General features: G+C 40.9%; 2 protein-coding genes across 2 annotated transcripts; both read left to right on the top strand.

Annotated features, from left to right (window-relative positions):
• The first annotated feature begins 1,571 nt into the window (after positions 1-1,571).
• Positions 1,572-2,169, top strand: LOC306824346 (hepcidin-like). Its single transcript, XM_079344450.1, has 3 exons — positions 1,572-1,726; positions 1,809-1,886; positions 2,035-2,169. The coding sequence occupies exons 1-3, from the start codon at positions 1,640-1,642 to the stop codon at positions 2,128-2,130; spliced, it is 261 nt and encodes an 86-aa protein (XP_079200576.1). The 5' UTR covers positions 1,572-1,639; the 3' UTR covers positions 2,131-2,169.
• An 11,887-nt stretch (positions 2,170-14,056) lies between these two features.
• On the top strand, positions 14,057-15,413 carry LOC306824612 (uncharacterized protein). The gene is made up of 4 exons (XM_079344796.1): positions 14,057-14,205; positions 14,289-14,366; positions 14,879-14,953; positions 15,125-15,413. The coding sequence occupies exons 1-4, from the start codon at positions 14,119-14,121 to the stop codon at positions 15,218-15,220; spliced, it is 336 nt and encodes a 111-aa protein (XP_079200922.1). The 5' UTR covers positions 14,057-14,118; the 3' UTR covers positions 15,221-15,413.
• Positions 15,414-24,324: the final 8,911 nt, after the last annotated feature.

Here is a 24,324-nt window from a genome sequence, read left to right as displayed (position 1 = left end):
GGCCTACTTGTTTAAAGATGCTTAATGACTGTGTATTGTGGATTTGTTACCTTGAGATCATGGTGCATGACAACAAGAAAGCAAAGAGAAAATGTTGTGACAGATAAAAAGTTCTGCATGTGGGATGTTGATGACTCTTTTACATCCTTTGACTTCTTCTTAATGCTCCTTAAAATACATTTGATATTCATTTCTAGACTTAATAGACTGACTGGTAGGGATAACACTCCCTGACTGCATCAGAGGCAGATGTGCGTGTGTGTGTGTGAGTGTGTGTGTGTGTGTGTGTGTGTGTGTGTGTGTGTGTGTGTGTGTGCGTGTTTGAGTGTGTGTGTGTATTTGAAGCTCCCGCTGCTTCTAAATACATTGCACCTTATGTACTTTTGCAACACTGTAGCTAAAAATGAAGTCACATGATGAGACACCAATATCTCACAAAAATACAAAAGCATAATAATGGATGAGCTTTGTTGCAACTCTGAAGCAATCTTAGGACTTCCCTCTTTGTGGTGCCATCTCTTGCACTCAGCATTGATTGTCGAGTAGTGTAGCTACTGAAAAAACCCCCCAAAGCTGTGTAAGTCAATATGTGCAGTTTACACTGATCAAATCTGGGGACTTTTGTATTTTGAGTTCCTTGAAATCTTGCACAACAACCAAATTGCCTTACTTCATGCGTCAACAAACATGACCTGATGGACATCTGGGGTGTATACTACGAAGCGAGTTCAACAACTTTGTGTTATTTAGCTTTCCTCAGTCTAACATAAGAGATTGTGCTTAACAGTCATCAAGCTGATAAGTTAGCCTTGAGTTTCCAAGAGTGCGTTGACATAAAAGGGGCAGAGTTAAAACATATGAATCATCAATGACAATCTGCTGCCAGCAGATTGTCCAACAAACTCTAAAAATCCGATATTATTAATATGAAGAACAAACAGGCTACCAAACGTTAATTCCCAGACAATGAGCTCTTATGTTCATTACTTCAGATAGAGTTTCAGTTTGTTGTCCAGAATATTCCTTTGAACTTAAACATGGAAAAAAACACGTCATCTTGCAACATACACAGCCTCTTGATATTTAAGAAGTTAAGAGTCAAACAATAGGGATTCAAAAGGATGAGTGAGGTAAGGAATATCTGCTTTGCAAAAAATGTGAAGTTTATGTGGACCCTAAATGACAGTTTGGTCTTTGCTTTAATGATGCCTCATAAGCATATATATATATATATATATAAGCATATTTTAGGCTTTTCATATTGGCAATGCATAACACAATGGTAAACCAAACCAAATCAAATCAATCATGTGTGTCCGTGAAAGATGTTGGAAGTGCGCAGTGAGTCTAATAACACTCTTTAGGTTATTAGAGGTCTTACGTACTGTACAAACTAAAAACAGATACAGAAAAAAAGGAATTTCCCATCCTCGTTCCCAGCATCCCTCAGAGAGTGATGCAAGTTTCTTCCTGACAGCAGATACACTGAAGTCCCGTCAGTGATGAGGAAACAGAGGCATGATGGAGTATAAATACTGTCACATCTTCCATCTCAACCATCAGAAGAAAAAGACAGAGGATCTGACCAGTGGCATCCACAGAGTGAGAGGATCAAACAACCTAAAGCTCTCAAAACAACATGAAGACATTCAGCGTTGCAGTTGTTGTGGCCGTCATATTCATGTTTATTTGTGTCCAGGAGAGCTCTGCTGGGCCAGTCACTGAGGTAAGAACTTTACTAACACAGTCATGTTATTAGTCATGAACGTTTGACAAAAGATGTTCAAATTTGATCTCTTGTTCAACAGCTTCAAGAAGTGGAGGAGGCCATAAGTAATGCCGATCCAGCTGCTGACCATGAGGAGACTTCAGTGGAGTCATGGATGGTATGTTCAGATAACTGAAAACAATGAAGCCATTATCACGAGCTCCTTTAGGTGGATGTGTTCTCCCTCAGTCAGCTGAGAGAGTAAACAGAGTGAGTGACGATGCTGGAGATGAACATTTTCCTCCTGTCTTCTTCTCTTCTCACAGACGCCGTATAACAACAGACAGAAGCGTGCCTTTAAATGTAAAGTGTGCTGCGGCTGCTGCCGGCCTGGTGTCTGTGGACTGTGCTGCAAGTTCTGAAGATTCCTGCATCAAATAAACCATAAATATTCATTTGTACGTCTTTGTCTTTGGTTCATGTGTAGCTCATGTTCTTACTCACGTAACTAGATACAAAATATTAGGCTGCTCACACCCTGCATTAACACATTAAACTTTTACATTATAGTATTATTATTTTGATCTATGGGTTTCTGAACTATATTATTAGTTCTTTCTGCAGACCTTAAGAATTGTTAGGGTTTAAATTGCATTTAGAAAATGTAAGGTATTTTAAAAGAGATGAATGAATAACTGCAGCATGTGATTTGAAATGACAAAGCACAACAAGAAAAGTGCATCTAATTAGAGTAATGTGAGTTGTTAAATCTAATTATCATTGATTTTGGATTGTGTTAATCACCTTAGAGCTGTAGATGATACTAAATTCAAGAAGTATCCGACTGCAGGCAAGTCGACACTGTGGAATAAATGTTGAAGGAACTTCCTCAGGTTTTCCTGTAGTGATCAATTACAGTATATGCTTTACAGTCAAACAGAGTAACACAATAATTACACCCATACAACTAAACTGGAACTACTGAAACGTGCACTTACACTCACATTAACTGAGGACATCAGTGAGTCATTTTGTACATGCATTTCAAAATAAGAACTACACTTATAATTTATAAAAAATAAAGTTAAAATGAAAGTTTAATAAAAATGTTGTTATACATTTCATGATACAGAAGAACAACCAAAACATCTGAGTCAAAACAAATAATACTTTAAATCCAGGTCACCTTTCCGCTGCTCAATAGAGGAACGAATTAACGAGCATAAAAGCAGCTTGAGTTTATTTTGGTTTTCCAAGGCATACAGCTGAGGATCCATGCATTTTTTTTGCATGTACTAAGCAAATTGAATGAGTTTGGTACACATTTGCATTTATAAATTGCAGGACATTAATCCATATAATTTGAAAGATCACAGTTACATTTTTGTTGTGCAACAGACAATGTGGCCTTTGTTAAAAGATAGTTAAACATTTTTCCAAGAGTCGTTTCAGCTTTGGTCGAGGTGAAAGTCCATTCCTGGAAGCAGGAATTTTTTGTTTTGCCAGTGATGATGTAAATTATTGAACCACTCATTGCAATCCAAACCATAAAACAGACAGTATCACTATCTGCTCATCAACTTCAAAGATGAAGAACTCTGCGGTCCCAGTAAGAACTCAACACACAGAATGTCAATTACATAAAACATCTAAAAGTTACGTTTTTTGCCAGAATGCTAACACGTCACTTCTTGTGTACAAATATCATCCTCAGGTGCAAGAGCTGGAGGAGCCAGTGGACAATGATAATCCAGTTGCTGCTAATCAAGAGACGCAAGTTGAATCATGGAAGGTATGTTCACTTAAATGACTAAGACAACACAAATATAAAACAGAATATTCTGGTGTGAGTGGGTATCTTTTTACATCTTAATGTCCAGATGATTCTCCGGATAACAAGAGAGAATAAACAGAGTAACTGATGCTGGAGATTACTGCCCCGTTGCCACCGAGCGGTCCGGCTCGGTTCGTCTCGGTACGGCGTGCATTTTGCGGCTTTTCCATAGACCTGTGAAAGATTCCCAAATAACCGATCCAGACCGTCCCTCTTTTTGGGACCCTTCCTTTGGGGTGCCAAGAATGTCGAGCCGACCCGAAAAGGTGGAGCTAAACACTGCAGTGTGTTGATTGGTTGAAAGAATCGTCACTTCCTTGGCTACGTCGGTAAACAAAACTCCGCCGTGTTTAAACCATTGATTGTAATACACAGCTGATTATTTACGTCTGTATTTCTCCTCGCGGCACACAGCCTTCTCTGAAACAGAGCTTGATTGAGTTCTTGCAATAAAGAGTCACATGTCAATGACAAAGTGGATGAACTGCTGGATGTCTTCCAGCGTTGGTTTCGTTTGTGTAGCGTTTTTTCTTCTTTGTTGAATTTATTAGTTAGCAGTTAGCTGCTATCATATGACACTATTTACATAGCGGCTATCGTCATCCGGCTTACATCCGCCTACCAAATAGGGCACGGGTTGCTGTGGAAACGGGATTGGTCTTAATCGAACCAAACTGTACCGGACTGCTGTGTGGAAACTCGTTCAAGTCTCTTTTCTTTCAAACAGATTCCAATTCACAAAAGACAGAAGCATGACAGCAATTTAACATGCTACCAATGTTGCCATAGAGCTTTAAGAGGCAGAATCGCCTGCATTATGTGCTGCGACTGATAGCATTAAAATGTTCTGGAAACAATGGTGTACTTTCTTCTTTTTTAAACCCAGCTCCTGGTTTAAGCATTCATTGCATGGAAACTAGAATAAAAAGTATGAAAGGACCAGTGTGAAGAATCAGAAGCAAAGATTATGTGCTCATGTGCAGAATAGCAAAGCTAGTTGTAAATTTGAAATTTACACTCATAATGTGTGATATCCCAACACTTACAAGTTAAAAGACCAAACATTAAAAAATCACAGCCTCTCTACCAATTCACTGAAATAGACAGGAATAAAAAAAAAATTAAAAAATGAAGGAAAAGTAAAAGTGCAGAAAGTCACACGTTAACCTTAAAATCCACTGGCTATATGATGTGTCATTAGATTATTTACTCAATTTATTTATTGTAATGTCTCATATCATTTGGTGTGTGACATGTTTAAATTGATAAGTAGTATTGATTTCAAATTTCATTGACATTTCAAATCAATACAGTACATTTCTTTATCATACTGAATATTGGAGACCAACCCTACCTTTTTTTTCAAGCCCCCTAGCCAGTTAACAAATCTTGAATGCTTGAATAATAATAGATATGAAAAAATATCACAAGTTACTTTAAATGGCACACAGGGATTTTTTTGGGATGGGACGCTGGTGCAAAACCAGCAATGTTCCAAAACAACAACCACAAAATCACAAGCAATGACCTGGAAAGGGGAAAAAAATAACAGAACTGTATAAAGTATCAACAGGATTCCAAAACTAAATAATGCACCGAAAATGATTAACTAAACCACAGCTGCCAAGCAGCTGACTCAAACCAAAAATTGTCCTTCGACAACACAAAAGGCTGGAGACAAAATGAAACTAATTAATGTACCATGTAATGCTCATTGTATTTTGTCTTCTTTTATTTTAGTCTCACATACAAGACGTACTTCCTATCATGTTCAGGAAAGTAATGACTCTGAGGAAGAATATAACATGTAAAAGTACAAATGCAGTTTGTATTAATTCCCTCCTTGTTTGTTGTGTCACAATATCTCCCATGTTTCTCACACACACACACACACACACACACACACACACACACACACACACACACACACACACACACACACACACACACACACACACACACACACACACACACACACACACACACCTGAAGGTGAGATAATGAGTCAGCACAGAGAACTGGACACTCAGAGTATATGAAAGCTCCCCACACCTGAGCTCAATCACAGCCAATCAGAGCCACACACACACACACCTGACTGCAGTGAGTTGATTCTCTCATAGAGCAGAAAGCGTGAGTGCCCTCACAGGTTTACTTATTTTCTATTGATCGATCATTACTTTTTTACACATGTTCAATCTAGTATTGGTCCTCCAAGGGAGTGCTCGACATTTGACAATATGACAAAACTTATGGAAGCTTTTATGTAAAGAAAAAAAGTACCATTGACAGATTCTTCCACTGAGCTACAGCCACCCCATATTATGCTAGAACAATTGTCCTCACTTTACTCCTCTGTATTTATCAGAGATCATCCCCAACATACACAAGTCTTTTTAACTGAAAAAATGTGGCAGACACATGAGCTTCAAGTTTAAAAGATTTAAGAAATTCTGGAAAAATAAAAAAGGTAAAGAAGGCCAATATGACCTATGAAGGTCTCTTTATTTAAAGAATAAATACTTTCAAATGCTTAAAATACTTTTGAATTAAAATGAACATAACCCTTAACATTACCCATTGAAAGAAATCTGCTGATTTACTTATTAATGTTATTAAATTAAATCATTTAACCAAGAAAAAAACTTATTGAGATTAAAAATCTATTTTCAAACAGGCATCCACACATTCACGGACAAAAAAAATAAATATTATTAGACATTTACAAACTCAAATTCAAAGAGTAAATGTTTGTCAAGATCATCTGGAAACACAAAGACTGTAAGTCCCTGTAAGGAATAAAGCAAGTAGACCTCAAATAGACAGATAAACAGATAAGAATAATCCAGTTTAATCTAAATGACCAACAAGGCAACGTGCACAGCCAACCTCTGTTCTCAGGTGCCAGTCAATAGCAGAAACATACAATGATAAGAATGAGTCAGTGATTAAGTCTGAGTCTGGTCCAAGAAATCAATCCCACACGTGCGTACATCAAACAGTGATAAGGAAGGGATTCAAATTTAAAACATTGTTATTGAATGTTGACCTTTCATCATCTTCCAAACATATCAGCTTATGACTGCGTCTTTCAGGAATATCTGTTTCAAAATTCATGAAGCGTATTCTGGGATTATGATGAATTCCAATACATTTGTTATCTGAAATATTCCACTGATAAACACATTATTGCCCCATTTAAGGATGATGTTTTGCTATATAGCCTGATCAATATTTTCCTTACATATACCCCATTATTATTGCTTGGTCACCCTGGCATTAAATCCTGATTCATCATGCAAATCAGAAGTATTGGCCTCATGGAGGAGTCCTCCAAAGCTCGATCAGACCTTCAAGGCCTTTTGAGCTCTGGCTCTGTAAAAAGCTGAATATGTTACATCTTACACATTTGCAGAAATCCAGTATTACTTCTGCAAATATCTCTGAGTCATGACTGTCTACATGACATGACCCTTGCTGTTTAACTGAGGGACTACACAAAAAAAAAGAACAACCTACTGTACTCACTGCTTCGGACAGACAGACAGACAGACAGACAGACAGACAGACAGACAGACAGACAGACAGACAGACAGACAGACAGACAGACAGACAGACAGACAGACAGACAGACAGACAGACAGACAGACAGACAGACAGACAGACAGACAGACAGACCTCTTTGTAATTCTAATCAAACTCAATAATAAACAGAATTTTATTCAGAAATCTGCAGCAGCTGTATTCTGTTTATTCAGACAACTACATATCAGGCCACTGTTCTTTGGCACATGGAGGTGCGGAGACTTTTTGTAATTACGCAAGATATTTGAAATGACTCGAGTTTGTGAAGCAGTGTAAACTGCATATATTGACTTCCTGATGTTAACTTTTTTTGTAGTCTTATTTTTAAATGATTATACTATCAGGTTGGTGCAAACACAGCTGAGAGGGCCTGAAAGCCGACTGATGAGAGTGGAGCTGGAGAAAGTAAGTTGGGATGAATGAAATACCTGTGTATGTGAAAAGTGCTAGAAGCCATGCTCTGTACCCCAGTCAAAATGTATGGTAGTGATCTGTTCTCGAAGTGTGTATTGCAATGGGGAAAAAACTTTCAGGTATATGATGGCCCTGCAGCCTGGAATCTCCTACAGGATGATTTGTGTCTCAGGGATCCTGTCTCTTTAAATCTTTTGAAGAGTGGATTGAAGGTGTTGCAGGCAAGTGCTTCAGGTTGTAGAAGCTTTGAAAACTGACTTCCCTTCTCTATGACTCAGAACATGTTGATCTGTGTGAAATCACTCGGTGTTTTATGTCTGTAACTTGTGTATTGTGCTGCTACACTACTCGGCCATGAACGCTCTTTTCCTTGAGATTCTTCATCTCAATGAGGTTTTCCTTGGAAAAAAAGAGAGTTAAGAAAACAAACAAACCCTGCACCCAAGTAAAAGCCTGTACAGTTCCTTTTTTTTTAATCTTTTTTATTTAACCTTTATTTATCCAGGAATGTCCCATTGAAGTTAAAAACCTCTTTTTCAAGAAAGGCTCCCTTCCACTGAATAAATAATACAGTGTAAAAATGTGTTGTTCTCCATGCACTCTCACATGTGAGCAAAGACTGTAAATAAACAAGAATGAAGTCTCAAGGATGTCACCCATTGGTTACTGAATGTGACACCTGATGCCCGTTGATGGTGGTTTTGGTGGAGCAGGAAGTATATTAATGATTAATTTATTCATCACATATAAACAACATAACAAGACTGTCCTTATCTTGCATTCCTGGAATTGTTACAGTAGTTTCCTTATTCGTATTCTCAGCATCCCTCAGAGAGTGATAAGCATCAGTGATAACAAAACTTAATGAGTATAAATATCAACAGATTCCCATGTCAACCATCAGACAGAAGAATAACTTGAGAAAGTGAACAGGAGTCACAAACCGAGTGAAAGAATCCAACAACAGATCAAACCAAGATGAAGGCATTCAGTCTTTTAGTCGTTGTGGCCACTGTGCTCACATTTATGTGTGTTCAGCAGAACTCTGCTGTACCATTAACTGAGGTAAGAACTTTGTTTTTTGTCTTTGCTTTTATTTGTCATGAATTTTCATCAAACATAATAACATCTGTTTTCTTCTTTAATAGGTTCAAGAAGTGGAGGAACCAATGAGCAAAGACAATCCAGTGGCTGAACTTCCAGACGTATCAGAGGACTCAAACACGGTACATTAAGTTAACTGAACTGAATGAAACTAATCTTTATGACATTATCAGATACAGGTACACTTTTTTCTTATAATTTGTTTTTTGGTATGTTTTTATTTATTAGGTTAAGAGAAACAAACATGAGTTTCAGTCTTTGATATGGAAACAGAAATCCTCCATACTAAGGCACAAAGTCCTTCTTTATACAGAGACACATTGGATCCATTCTCTGGGTACTCTCATTCCTAATGGATTGAATGAGGAGATTTGGTTTATTTGTTTCGTATGATTGTTACTATAGTGCCTTTTTCTGCTGCATTTAGGTTTTTGTTACAATTTTTCCATGACATAAACAAGTTAATTGATTCTTCTTGTTAACTACCATTGTGATGGAAAAAAAAGGTGTGTGACTCTCCCTGCTGGGATGGACTGGTATCTGTTTTGGACATGTATAATTAGTCCAACCTGTGTTGATATTATTTCTCATGAATTTTCAACAAACTTGATAAAATGTGTTTTAATCATTAACAGGTTGAATTGGAGGAGCCAATGAGCAATGAGAATCAAGTTGCTGAACTTCCAGAGATCCCAGTGGACTCATCGATGGTACATTAACTGAATGAATTAAATTAATTTTCAGGACATAATCACATACGATTGTTCTTATTTGTTTTGACGAGTGCCAGCAGTTGTGTTCATGTAAGCAGAGTGAATAAACTGACTGAGTGATAATGCTGGAGATGAACACTTTCCTCATGTCTTTTGTCTTCCTTGCAGATGCCACATTTCTACAGACATCATCACATTAAGTGGAAAGTTTGCTGTGGCTGCTGCAGTGAAGGGATCAAATGTTGCCTGAAGATCAAATTCTAAAGATTGAGTTTGGACAAGCTGTTGATTTATGTTGAATTATCAGCATTGTGAATATGTAATTAATGTAACATGTAATGCTCTTATTGTATTTTTTATTTTTTTATTTTCGTCTTACTTACAAGACGTACTTCCTATCATGTACAGGAAAGTAATGACTCTGAGGAAGAATAAAACATGTAAAAGTACAAATGCAGTTTGTATTAATTCCCTCGTTTGTTGTGTCACAATATCTCCCATGTTTCACTCACACACACACACACACACACACACACACACACACACACACACACACACACACACACACACACACACACACACACACACACACACACACACACACACACACACACACACACACACACACACACACACACACACACACACACACACACACACACACACACACACACACACACACACACACACACACACACACACACACACACACACACACACACACACACACACACACACACACACACACACACACACACACCTCACTACCTCTGAACGTGAGATAATGAGTCAGCACAGAGCACTGGACACTCAGAGTATATGAAAGCTCCCCCACACCTGAGCTCAATCAGAGCCAATCAGAGCCACACACACACCTGACTGCAAAACAAATACCATTGACAGATTCTTCCACTTAGCTAGAGCCACCCCATATTGTGCAAGAACAATGGTCCTTACTTTACTCATCTGTATTTATCTCTGACATGAAATGACGGTAAATACTTTCAAGGGAGAGTCAACCTACACATTCCCCACTTGCTACAGTAGTAAACCTTCAGAAGCCTGAATTCAGGCACATGTACTGAGAATGCAAGGTCGTGAGGCTTTTTTGGGGTGAGGTTTGTACTGTGTTATCGAATGTACTGGATATCAATGTAGCATGTTCTACCACTATGCTACTCTTGAATGATACCACCTCACTAAAGATGATGTGTTGGAAAAGACGCATGTTCCTGACAGGCACCACTGCTGCCAGGAAGATGCTAGCTTTACGCTGGAAACGTCCTCAAACAATTACTCGATCCCAATGGATTAACACATACATTGACATAATTCATTTGGAGCTGTCGGTTGCAATAATGCACAATGCTAGAGCTTACACTATTCTAGTGTGGCAAACAAGGGCATTAGAGATTCAGGAATTGCTGTAACTACCACCTGTAATTGCATTTTCTGTATATTATCGTGATCTCAAACCTTGTGACAGTCTTATAGAGATCCAGGGATGGGAATGGGCGGGTTTAGTGTGGGGTTAGGAGGTCGCCACAGGGTCTTCTTTCTTTTGTTGTTTTGTTTTGTTCTGTGCATTTTTGCTTTGTTTGTGTTTGTCTGTCTTTACTCAATATGCCGGTCTGATCATTGTATCCATTTATGTTTTATTAAATTAAGTAAAAAGTTGTTCACAAAAAAAACAAAACCTTCAGAAGGCTGACAGAATTCTTGGAAAACCAGAGATCATCCCCAACATACACAAGTCTTTTAAAAGAAAAGACGTGGCAGACACATGAGCTACAAGTTTAAAAGATATGAATGCAAACAGATATGATAAAAAAAAGTTATAGAGAGCCAGTATGACCTCTTAAGATCCCTTTATGTAAACAAATACTTTCAAAAGCTTAAAATGTTTTGGAATTATCCATACATCCATTTTCTTCTGCTTATCCGGGGCCGGGTCATGGGGGCAGCAGTCTAAGCAGAGACGCCCAGACTCCCCTCGCCCCAGACACTTCCTCCAACTCTTCTGGTGGGACCCCAAGGTGTTTCCAAGCCAGTCAAGAGACATAGTCTCTCCATAGTGTCCTGGGTCTACCCCGAGACCTGCTCTCGGAGGGACATGCCCCGAACACCTCCCGAGGGGGCATCCAGGGGTCACCCGGAACAAATGCCCCAACCACCTCAACTGACTCCTGAGTTTTTGCCTCCACAATGGCCCGGGCTGCGGAACGCTTGGCTTGCCGGTACCCGTCAGCTGCCTCAGGAGTCCTATGAGCTAGCAACGCCCAATAGGACTCCTTCAGCTTGACGGCCTCCCTTACTTCCCATGTCCACCACCGGGTTTGGGGATTGTCGCCACGACAGGCACCAGAGACCCTGCAACCACAGCTCAGAGCAGCTGCTTTGACAATGGATGTGGAGAACATGGTAAACTCGGACTCCATGTCTCCAGCCTCCCCTGGGGTCTGTGAGAAGCTCGTCCGGGGGTGGGAGTTGAAGAACCCGCTAACAGAGGGTTCTGCAAGACGTTCCCAGCAGACCACCACTACAGTTTTGGGCCTGCCAAGTCTGACCGGCTTCCTCCCCCTCCAGCACATCCCACTCACCACCAGGTGATAATCAGTTGACAGCTCAGCCCCTCTCCTCACCCGAGTGTTCGAGACAAATGGCTGGAGGTCAGATGACACGACCACAAAAGTCTATCATCATCCTCCGCCCAAGGGTGTCCTGGTGCCACGTGCACTTATGGACATCCCTGTGCTCGAACATGGTGTTTGTAATGGACAAACTGTGACTGGCACAGAAGTCCAATAACAGGACAGCGCTCTGTTTCAGATCAGGGAGGCTGTTCATCCCAATCACCCCCCTCCAAGTCTCACTGTCGTAGCCCACATGAGCGCTGAAGTCCCCCAGTAGAACAATGGAGTCCTCAGTCGGAGCACTGTCCTCCCAAGGAGTCCAAGTAGGCTGGGTACTCCGTACTGCTGTTCGGTCCGTAGGCTGTGACGAAAGTGAGAGACCTGTCCCCTACCCGAAGGCATAGGGACGCGACCCTCTCATTCAGCAGGTTAAACTCCAACACCTGGTGACTGAGCTGTGGGGCTATGAGCAAGTCCAGACCAGCCCACCGCCTCTCAGAGTTGACAAATCCAGAGAAGTTAAGAGTCTAAACCCTCTCGAGGAGCTGAGTTCCAGAGCCAAAGCCGCGCAGGAGGACGGGCCCGCGTCGTCCTATCGGGCTGGGCCCGGCCAATATATTAATAGACATTTAAAAACTCAAATTCGAAGAGCAAATGTTTGTCAAGATCATCGGGAACACATCAATCAGAGTCAGACATTATTGGGCTTTATTAATCTCAGCTTGAAAGTGTCCAACAAGTCCAGCTTGTGAAGTCTAATTTTTTTTTAGATCCAGGTAAAGGGAGCAGCAAACGGAGAAACATTTTTCTCCAGTACAGTTCTGACCTTCAAAACAGACCGTCAGAAAAGGTCCTTCGATCAAAGATTGTAAGTACCTGTAAGGAATAAAGCAGGTAGACCTCAAATAGACAGATAAACAGATAAGAATAATCCAGTTTAATCTAAATGACCAACAGGGCAAAGTGCACAGCCAACCTCTGTTCTCAGGTGCCAGTCAATAGCAGAAACATACAATGATAATAATAAGTTAGTGATTAAGTCTGCATTTTGTCCAAGAAATCCATCCCACACGTGCGTACAACAAACAGTGATAAGGGAGGGATTCAAAACAAGATTTACTACAACGTTCTTGAATGTTGACCTTTCATCATCTTCCAAACATCTCAACTCATGACTGCATCTTTTATGAATATCTATTTCTTCTAGAAGCCATGCTCTGTACCCCAGTCAAAATGTATGGTAGTGATCTGTTCTCGAAGTGTGTCTTAGAATGGGGGAAAAAAGTTTCAGGTATATGATGGCCCTGCAGCCTGGAATCTTCTGCAGGATTTTTTGTGTCTCAGGGATTCTGTCTCTTTAAATCTTTTGAAGAGTGGATTGAAGGTGTTGCAGGCAAGTGCTTCAGGTTGTAGAAGCTTTGAAAACTGACTTCCCTTCTCTATGACTCAGAACATGTTGATCTGTGTGAAATCACTCGGTGTTTTATGTCTGTAACTTGTGTATTGTGCTGCTACACTACTCGGCCATGAACGCTCTTTTCCTTGAGATTTTTCATCTCAATGAGGTTTTCCTTGGAAAAAAAGAGAGTTAAGAAAACAAACAAACCCTGCACCCAAGTAAAAGCCTGTACAGTTCCTTTTATTTTAATCTTTTTTATTTAACCTTTATTTATCCAGGAATGTCCCATTGAAGTTAAAAACCTCTTTTTCAAGAAAGGCTCCCTTCCACTGAATAAATAATACAGTGTAAAAATGTATTGTTCTCCATGCACTCTCACATGTGAGCAAAGACTGTAAATAAACATGAATGAAGTCTCAAGGATGTCACCGATTGGTTACTGAATGTGACACCTGATGCCCGTTGATGGTGGTTTTGATTAATTTATTCATCACATATAAACAACATAAAAAGACTGTCCTTATCTTCCATTCCTGGAATTGTTATAGTAGTTTCCTTATTCTTATTCTCAGCATCCCTCAGAGAGTGATAAGCATCAGTGATAACAAAACTTAATGAGTATAAATATCAACAGATTCCCATGTCAACCATCAGACAGAAGAATAACTTGAGAAAGTGAACAGGAGTCACAAACCGAGTGAAAGAATCCAACAACAGATCAAACCAAGATGAAGGCATTCAGTCTTTTAGTCGTTGTGGCCACTATGCTCACATTTATGTGTGTTCAGCAGAACTCTGCTGTACCATTAACTGAGGTAAGAACTTTGTTTTTTGTCTTTGCTTTTATTTGTCATGAATTTTCATCAAACATAATAACATCTGTTTTCTTCTTTAATAGGTTCAAGAAGTGGAGGAACCAATGAGCAAAGACAATCCAGTGGCTGAACTTCCAGACGTATCAGAGGACTCAAACACGGTACATTAAGTTAACTGAACTGAATGAAACTAATCTTTATGACATTATCAGATACAGGTACACTTTTTTCTTATAATTTGTTTTTTGGTATGTTTTTATTTATTAGGTTAAGAGAAACAAACATGAGTTTCAGTCTTTGATATGGAAACAGAAATCCTCCATACTAAGGCACAAACTCCTTCTTTATACAGAGACACATTGGATCCATTCTCTGGGTACTCTCATTCCTAATGGATTGAATGAGGAGATTTGGTTTATTTGTTTCGTATGATTGTTACTATAGTGCCTTTTTCTGCTGCATTTAGGTTTTTGTTACAATTTTTCCATGACATAAACAAGTTAATTGATTCTTCTTGTTAACTACCATTGTGATGGAAAAAAAGGTGTGTGACTCTCCCTGCTGGGATGGACTGGTATCTGTTTTGGACATGTATAATTAGTCCAACCTGTGTTGATATTATTTCTCATGAATTTTCAACAAACTTGATAAAATGTGTTTTAATCATTAACAGGTTGAATTGGAGGAGCCAATGAGCAATGAGAATCAAGTTGCTGAACTTCCAGAGATCCCAGTGGACTCATCGATGGTACATTAACTGAATGAATTAAATTAATTTTCAGGACATAATCACATACGATTGTTCTTATTTGTTTTGACGAGTGCCAGCAGTTGTGTTCATGTAAGCAGAGTGAATAAACTGACTGAGTGATAAGGCTGGAGATGAACACTTTCCTCATGTCTTTTGTCTTCCTTGCAGATGCCACATTTCTACAGACATCATCACATTAAGTGGAAAGTTTGCTGTGGCTGCTGCAGTGAAGGGATCAAATGTTGCCTGAAGATCAAATTCTAAAGATTGAGTTTGGACAAGCTGTTGATTTATGTTGAATTATCAGCATTGTGAATATGTAATTAATGTAACATGTAATGCTCTTATTGTATTTTTTATTTTTTTATTTTCGTCTTACTTACAAGACGTACTTCCTATCATGTACAGGAAAGTAATGACTCTGAGGAAGAATAAAACATGTAAAAGTACAAATGCAGTTTGTATTAATTCCCTCGTTTGTTGTGTCACAATATCTCCCATGTTTCACACACACACATGCACGCGCACACACACACACACACACACACACACACACACACACACACACACACACACACACACCTGAGCTCAATCATAGCCAATCAGAGCCACACACACAGGACTGCAAAACAAATACAATTGACAGATTCTTCCACTTAGCTAGAGCCACCCCATATTGTGGTCCTTACTTTACTCATCTGTATTTATGTCTGACATGAAATGATAGTAAATATTTTCAAGGGAGAGTCAACTTAAACGTTCCCTACTTGTTACAGTAGTAAACCTTCAGAAGCCTGAATTCATGCATATGTACTGAGAATGCAAGGTCGAGAGGCTTTTTTGGGGTGAGGTTTGTACTGTGTTATCGAATGTACTGGATATCAATGTAGCATGTTCTCCCACTATGCTACTCTTGAATGATACCACCTCACTAAAGATGATATGTTGGAAAAGACGCATGTTCCTGACAGGCACCACTGCTGCCAGGAAGATGCTAGCTTTACGCTGGAACACTCCTCAAACAATTACTCGATCTCAATGGATTAACACATACATTGACATAATTCATTTGGAGCTGTCGGTTGCAATAATGCACAATGCTAGAGCTGACACTATTCTAGTGTGGCAAACAAGGGCATTAGAGATTAAGGAATTGATGTAACTACCACCTGTAATTGCGTTTTCCGTCTATTAACGTGATCTCAAACCTTGTAACAGTCTTATAGAGATCCAGGGATGGGGATGGGTGTTTTATTAAATTAAGTAAAAAGTTGTTCACAAAAAAAAAAAAACCTTCAGAAGACTGACAGAATTCTTGGAAAACCAGAGCTCATCCCCAACATACACAAGTCTTTTAAACTGAAAAGACGTGGCAGACACATGAGCTACAAGTTTAAAAGATATGAATAAAAACAGTTCAAGAAGGCAAGTATGACCTGTTAAGATCCCTTTATGTAAACAAATACTTGCAAAAGCTTAAAATGTTTTGGAATTATCCATACATCCATTTTCTTCTGCTTATCCGGGGCCGGGTCGTGGGGGCAGCAGTCTCAGCCGAGACGCCCCAGACACCCCTCGCCCCAGACACTTCCTCCAACTCTTCTGGTGGGACCACAAGGTGTGACCAAGCCAGACAAGAGACATACCCTGCGACTCACTTCCCTTATTTGCACCGAGTGTCCTCCGAGTTGTCTCCTCTACTTGCGTCTTAGTCCCGCCGACCAGAGATGCACGGAGGAAACGAAGCCGAGGAGAGAAGACAGAGGAAATCAGCTTTAAGAGACGAGACGTCCTTTCCTCAACAGCATCACGTGAAGCGACGTCCATTTGTGATGACATCAGCGCAGCTGGATCGGCTGCCACAACTCCACAATTTATGAGTGTGAGATGCCGCTGCGCATCGGGTGATGACATTTATTGGTGATTCTCCTTGCAACTCAAGTGTGGTTGTGTGAGGAAATAAAATAAAAACTGAAGTTGTGAAAGCATTTGTGGCAACCAGAATACCACTTTAAGAGGCGTTTATTTATGAAAAACTACAATAGGCTCCAAACTAAATATTGAAAGATTTATTTTTTCGCCTTCCCATATCCATTCCACGTATTGTTATGAAGACAACAGTGTTTGGGTGTGTGTGCGTGTGTGTGTGTACACTACAATCTATTCACAGTATTTCCAATAGTATCACCCACTCGAACTCTATTGCCTCCATGTATTTAGCCTCTTCGTGCAGTGTGTACACGATCATAACTGAATGAATTATTGTGTCACACGTTGTCACGCTCTGAGCCATCTGCATTACTAGTTAAAATTCATTCATTTGAATCACATCATTCTTCCTATCCTCATGTGCTGCCACTCACAACAGTTGCCTTTTGGCAACTCTTGATAACTCAATGACATGTTGGGGTTTTCCCACGGCGGCAAAATTTTGTATGGGTTTTATGATGTAACATTTAGTCGTCGAATTAAATTTAATAATTAAGTTTACTTAATTATTAAAATAAATCAATAATTATTATTAAACTGAGTTTAATTAACCTCGGGGCACCACCCTGTAAGGGAACAACCAAAATATTACAAATATCAGTCTCAAATTAGTTAATTAAATACCAATATCATTAATAATTAATAATCTGTATTTAATTGAAGGTGTGAAATCCGAACACAAAGCCCTTTCACCCAGCCTAAGTCACAATGCAAATACACAGTAATCACAAACAACTGCTCTTTAAATGATAACTGAGTTTCATTCATTAACTTGATGTTTCTTTGTTAAATAAATTCTATCAAACAAACAACTATTATAACTAAACTACAGGTAACAAGCAAAAACAAACAAGCATGGCACGTGTGTGTGTGTGTGTGTGTGTGTGTGTGTGTGTGTGTGTGTGTGTGTGTGTGTGTGTGTGTATGTTTCTGTGAGAGTGAGTGAGAGTGAGCGAGAGAGAGAGAGAGAGAGAGAGGGAGAGAGAGATCAAAATGGCAGCGCAACCACGCGTGATCACGTGATGGCGGACACCGAACACAGGTCTCCTAACCTGCTCTATTGTCTAGAGACGGAGTCAAACTCTGTCTCTACCTGATCTACGTTTCTGCAGCGTCTGGAAAGCCACAGATCTCTATGTGTGTGCGTCTGCCGAAAGGTGCCGTCGTGTCCTCTGTCCACGGTGATCTCCGTGGATGTCCTTTCTTTAAAGAACGGAACGAGACGTAATCCTTACAATCTCTCTCAATACCGTTTTAATACGGGAGAAATAAGACGCTCTTCTTAGAGATGCGTTCAAATGGATGATCTAAGCTCGGAATTCAGAACGTCGGTATGCTTCAAGGCCTTGGATTAGCTGTGCGCCAAAACTTTTAAACAAAGAGAAGCGTGCTGTGAAAAGGGAACAGAGTTGATTTCCCCGGACGTCGCCAGACGACGTGTGAGAGAGAATGAACAATGGGGCATGGCCGGTTTTATACCTCCCAAACTTCACACCTATGTGTTAGGTGTGGCAAAGCATTCTGGGAGTACCTGCAAGGCATGCTGGGATAAAGAGTCTTTTGTCCTGGTTCTCCAACCGTACACAGCCTGAACTTTGTCATCCTGGCTGGACCCAACAGACAATAAAGACTTTTCCTAGATACCTATCAATCAGTGTGTCTGCTGTTCAATCCAACCATGCCAGCTGAGTCCTGTCAGCTCAATGAGTTAATTAGGAAAATGAGGCACCACACCTATTTAAGTGTCAGATAATGCTTTACCAAGATAGTGTAAACTATGGAGGAACATCACATAACCATGGATGTAATTGCGGACACCACTGCAATTATACAACTCCATCAAGAGCATCGTCGCAGAAGGCGAGCAAGGCTGCCACACACTATTCAGTGTTTTGAAGAGGTAAGAATCAAGCAAACTTCTGAATTTAAAATCATGTCGCTCACATGCATCTCACACACCACTGTTACCTGTTGCCAGAACAATAACACATCATGGAATTTGTGAAAAGATTACAGAAGTGCATGCTCAAGCATGCCAACACATTGTTTTGCAACCCAAAAAACAGTCCAGTTAGATGGATGAAACAACAATCAAACCAGACACTCAGACTTTGTGTGTGGCTAAACATGGTCACTGCCAGGTTTTTCAGATAAGTGTTGTAATTATTTAAAGGCAGACATGAACATTAAACTTGTATCCTTTGTGTTGTAGATGGAAAGAGAGCCAGTACACCGTTGTATAAATGCCCATGTGCCAGTCCTTGATGTGTACTTTGATGGTCAGGATCCCATGGCCAATTATTGGCTTTCAAGGCCATCCTTGGAAGCTCTATTGAGGATTCTGCCATCAAAGTCCACTCAAGGCTGGTCACATGAGGTACATGTCCTGCTTACGGTTTACTGGCTGGCACACGGCCTCTCGTAAACTGTGGTGTCCCGAGCCTTCCATGTGCCAAAGTCTACAGTCTGCCGACTGGTGCACAGTGGAATGGAGAAGATTGCAGCCCTTCGCCAGAAGGTCATCAGGTTGCCCACCGCTGGAGAACTTGATGCGGTTGGCCAGGCATTTGCACAGCTGGCCAACACACAAGTGTTCTCCAGATGTGTGGGCTCCATTGATGGCTGACATGTCCGCATTAAGACCCCCCCTGGACCCGGGGGCCAGGATTACCTCAACAGGAAGCTTGCCCACTTGTTTATTAACACCTTTGTGGGGTATCCTGGCTCCGTCCATGACACGAGAGTCTTGAAGAACAGCAGGTTGTACAAAGAGGCTCTGTATCCTCCCCCAGGTAAGACTAATACATTTTACTAATGCTATTCCCTATTCATCAAACACATAGTAATGATTTTATTTCCTCTCTCGTTGCAGGGTACTTTATTGTGGGTGATGGTGGCGACCCCTGCACAGAAACACCTGTGGCCATCATCACCCCATATATAGAACCACTGCAAGGGACGGTGCAGAGCCGCTTCAACCATCATCATGCCAAGGCCCGTTATGTCATAGAGCGGGCCTTCGGCATGTTGAAGACCCGTTGGAGGTCGCTGTTCTTCAAGGCTCTAGAGGTCAACCACACCTTTGTTCCCACAGTCATCACTGCCTGTGTAGTGCTGCACAACATTTGCATAACAGCAGGGGACGTCCTCCAGCCTGTGGAACACATTGGGGACATTGGTGTGGGTCCACCACGTCCAGTGAGGGGGCCACAAAGTGGACTTGGCCAGCGAAACCAACTGGAAGGGCTGCTCTCTGCTCCACTTGTGCACCCGGTAGCACTGCAGGAGCATGACTATTTGTAGACTTTGGGACATGGATGGCCTGGGACACAGGCCACCACACTGTATGATAGGCTGTGTGCCTTTTATTTTATGTTTCTCAACCAACTTTTGTTAGTTATGTCATTCCTGAGTATTATTATTTATATTACTTTAGACAAGTGACATAACATCATCTGGCTAGAATCCTTGACAAGCATTTTAATGTGTTAATCTTACAATGTCTAAATGTGTTTAACACGTTTGAATCTGCAAGTATGATTTAGATATTGTGCCCTGTAATAAAGCACTGAACATTGTATCCTGAGTAATTCTTTTTACCATAGCCTTGTTTGTGAAGTAAACCTTTCTGAACCATATGTGCACTACATCATTAAAAGTGATTGACACCAACGTGTGACACTTATACAGTCACACGTTGGTGTTTGTTATTTCTTGGCATCATCAGGTTACATTGGTATGAAATGTAACCAAGTGAAGCACTGAAAACTCACATCCTACCTTCATGCCCACAATAGAGGGGTCTGGACATGGTGATATAACCCTGGAAAGTCTCCCTTTCATCTTCATTGTGCACACTATCTGTCAGACTTAACAAAAATAGCTCACTTACCCTTTGGTGTTGAACCTAATAGCGTTGTTTGGTTTTCTTTCAACTTTATCTATAATGTCTTCGGAATAACTACTGTACTAACCTGCATTGCATAGCTGTAGTCCCAGAATGTCAATTACAGAACAACATGTTTACCAATAGGAAACAGAACCATACGTTAAACAACAATGATGAAATTATGATTTTTTATTAAGATTTTCTGCGAGGAGCAGGAGGAGGTCTGTCTGAGGTTTTTTGTAGCCTCTCATAGTGGGCGTCCTCCTTTGCCTACTCCTGCATGAATGCCAGGAGGTCACGGCGGATTGTCACGGCGCATTGAAAACATACAGAATATATATCTCACCTTATATTTCCTTTTTAAATTGTCCCACTTTTTGCTGACCTGGGAGACCGAGACCTGTCCCGCCAGGTCTAGCAATGTGATGATTTCCCTATGGAGAAGACAAATTGTGTCAGCCTCATCACTTCTTGTTTTGTCAGCCACAATAAAAGTGGCTGTGGAACGCCTGGCCTGCCGGTACCCGTCAGCTGCCTCAGGAGTCCTATGAGCTAGCAACGCCCAATAGGACTCCTCCTTCAGCTTGATGTAAGTAAGTAAGTAAGTAAGTAAATTTTATTTATCTTGATTTATTCTTGAAAGTGTCAACTGAATCAATTGAGCGCAAAGATGACGGAAGTTCATTCCAGAGCCTCGGAGCAACAACCTGGAAAGACCGGTCACCTCGAGTGCGAAAATGAGCTCGAGGGACCTTCAACAGATTGTGATCCATAGACCTCAGCGCTCGCACAGGAGCGTAAGGCTGGATCAGCTCACTAAGGTAAGAGGGAACCTGACCATGCAAGGCTCTGAAAACCAGAACCAGAATTTTAAACCTCAACCTAAAAGGACACTGGCAGCCAGTGAAATTCTTTCAGAATAGGGGATATGTGGGTCCTCCTATTTGTGCGGGTCAGAATTCTTGCTGCAGAATTTTGAACTAATTGGAGTTTCGAGAGCTCTTTCTTGTTTAGACAGGAAAACAAACTGTTGCAATAGTCTAAACGTGAAGACACAAAGGCGTGGAAAATGAGCTCCAAATTGTTCTGAGAAAACCATGTTTCTGAGTTTGGAGATCTTCCTCAGTTGAAAAAAGCAGTTCCTTAACAGCTGTTTACAGTGCTGCACTAAAGACATGTCTTTGTCGAAGATTAGTCCCAGGTTTCTAAGACTAGGCTTCACGGACTGGCCTAGGTCCCCCAAGAACTGCTTAATCCCTGGAATTGAGTCATCAGGGGCGAGAATCAATGTTTCTGTTTTGTCTGCATTGAGCTGCAGAGAATTTTCGCTGAGCCATTGTTTGATTTCCATCAGACAATGACGTAGGGAGCACAGCTTCTGGATATTCTGGATGGCCTCCCTTACTTCCGATGTCCACCACAGGGTTTGGGGATTGTCGCCACGACAGGCACCAGAGACCTTGCGACCACAGCTCAGAGCAGCTGCTTTGACAATGGATGTGGAGAACATGGTAAACTCGGACTCCATGTCTCCAGCCTCCCCTGGGGTCTGTGAGAAGCTCGTCCGGGGGTGGGAGTTGAAGAACCCGCTAACAGAGGGTTCTGCCAGACGTTCCCAGCAGACCACCACTACATTTTTGGGCCTGCCGAGTCTGACCGGCTTCCTCCCCCTCCAGCGCATCCCACTCACCACCAGGTGATAATCAGTTGACAGCTCAGCCCCTCTCCTCACCCGAGTGTTCGAGACAAATGGCTGGAGGTCAGATGACACAACCACAAAGTCTATCATCAACCTCCACCCAAGGGTGTCCTGGTGCCACGTGCACTTATGGACATCCCTGTGCTCGAACATGGTGTTTGTAATGGACAAACTGTGACTGGCACAGAAGTCCAATAACAGAACACCGCTCTGTTTCAGATCAGGGAGGCCGTTCATCCCAATCACCCCCCTCCAAGTCTCACTGTCGTAGCCCACATGAGCGCTGAAGTCCCCCAGTAGAACAATGGAGTCCTCAGTCGGAGCACTGTCCTCCCAAGGAGTCCAAGTCGGCTGGGTACTCCGTACTGCTATTCGGACCGTAGGCTGTGACGAAAGTGAGAGACCTGTCCCCTACCAGAAGGCATAGGGACACGACCCTCTCATTCAGCAGGTTAAACTCCAACACCTGGTGACTGAGCTGTGGGGCTATGAGCAAGCCCAGACTAGCCCACCACCTCTCAGAGTTGACAAATCCCGAGGAATTAAGAGTCTAAACCCTCTCGAGGAGCTGAGTTCCAGAGCCAAAAAAACAGACAATCAGAAAAGGTCCTTCGATCAAAGATTGTAAGTCCCTGTAAGGAATAAAGCAGGTAGACCTCAAATAGACAGATAACCAGATAAGAATATTCCAGTTTAATCTAAATGACCAACAGGGCAACGTGCACAGTCAATCTCTGTTCTCAGGTGCCAGTCAGTAGTAGAAACATACAATGATAAGAATAAGTTAGTGATTAAGTCTGCATGTTGTCCAAGAAATCCATCCCACACGTGCATCCAACAAACAGTGATAAGGGAGGGATTCAAAACAAGATTTACTACATTGTTCTTGGATGTTGACCTTTAATCATCTTCCAAACATCTCATGTCATGACTGCATCTTTTATAAATATCTTTTTCTGCATTCATTAAGCATTTTCTGGGACTATGATGAATCCCAATATCATTGATGATGTTTTGCTGTATATTATATTCAAAAAAAGTTTCAGGTATATGATGGCCCTGCAGCCTGGAATCTCCTGCAGGATGATTTGTGTCTCAGGGATCCTGTCTCTTTAAATCTTTTGAAGAGTGGATTGAAGGTGTTGCAGGCAAATGTTTCAGGTTGTAGAAGCTTTGAAATCACTCTGTGTTTTAGGTCTGTAACTTGTGTATTGTGCTGCTACACTACTCAGCCATGAACGCTCTTGTAATTGAGATTCGTCATCTCAATGAGGTTTTCCTTGGAAAAAAAGAGAGTTAAGAAAACAAACAAACCCTGCACCCAAGTAAAAGCCTGTACAGTTCATTTTATATTAATCTTTTTTATTTAACCTTTATTTATCCAAGATTGTCCCATTGAAGTGAAGTTTTTCTAGAAAGGCTCCCTTCCACTGAATAAATAATATAGTGTAAAAATGTGTTGTTCTCCATACACTCTCACAAGTGAGCAAAGACTGTAAATAAACAAGAATGAAGTCTCAAGGATGTCACCCATTGGTTACTGAATGTGACACCTGATGCCCGTTGATGGTGGTTTTGGTGGAGCAGGAAGTATATTAATGATTAATTGATTCATCTCATATAAACAACAAAACAAGACTGTCCTTATCTTCCATTCCTGGAATTGTTACAGTAGTTTCCTTATTCGTATTCTCAGCATCCCTCAGAGAGTGATAAGCATCAGTGATAAAAAAAACTTCATGAGTATAAATATCAACAGATTCCCATGTAAACCATCAGACAGAAGAAGAA

Source organism: Symphodus melops (genome assembly GCF_947650265.1).
Source record: "Symphodus melops genome assembly, chromosome: 5".
In the NCBI taxonomy this organism is placed as follows: Eukaryota; Metazoa; Chordata; class Actinopteri; order Labriformes; family Labridae; genus Symphodus; species Symphodus melops.
Note: the sequence above shows the minus strand (reverse complement) of the source record. Positions and strands in the feature narration are given on the sequence as shown.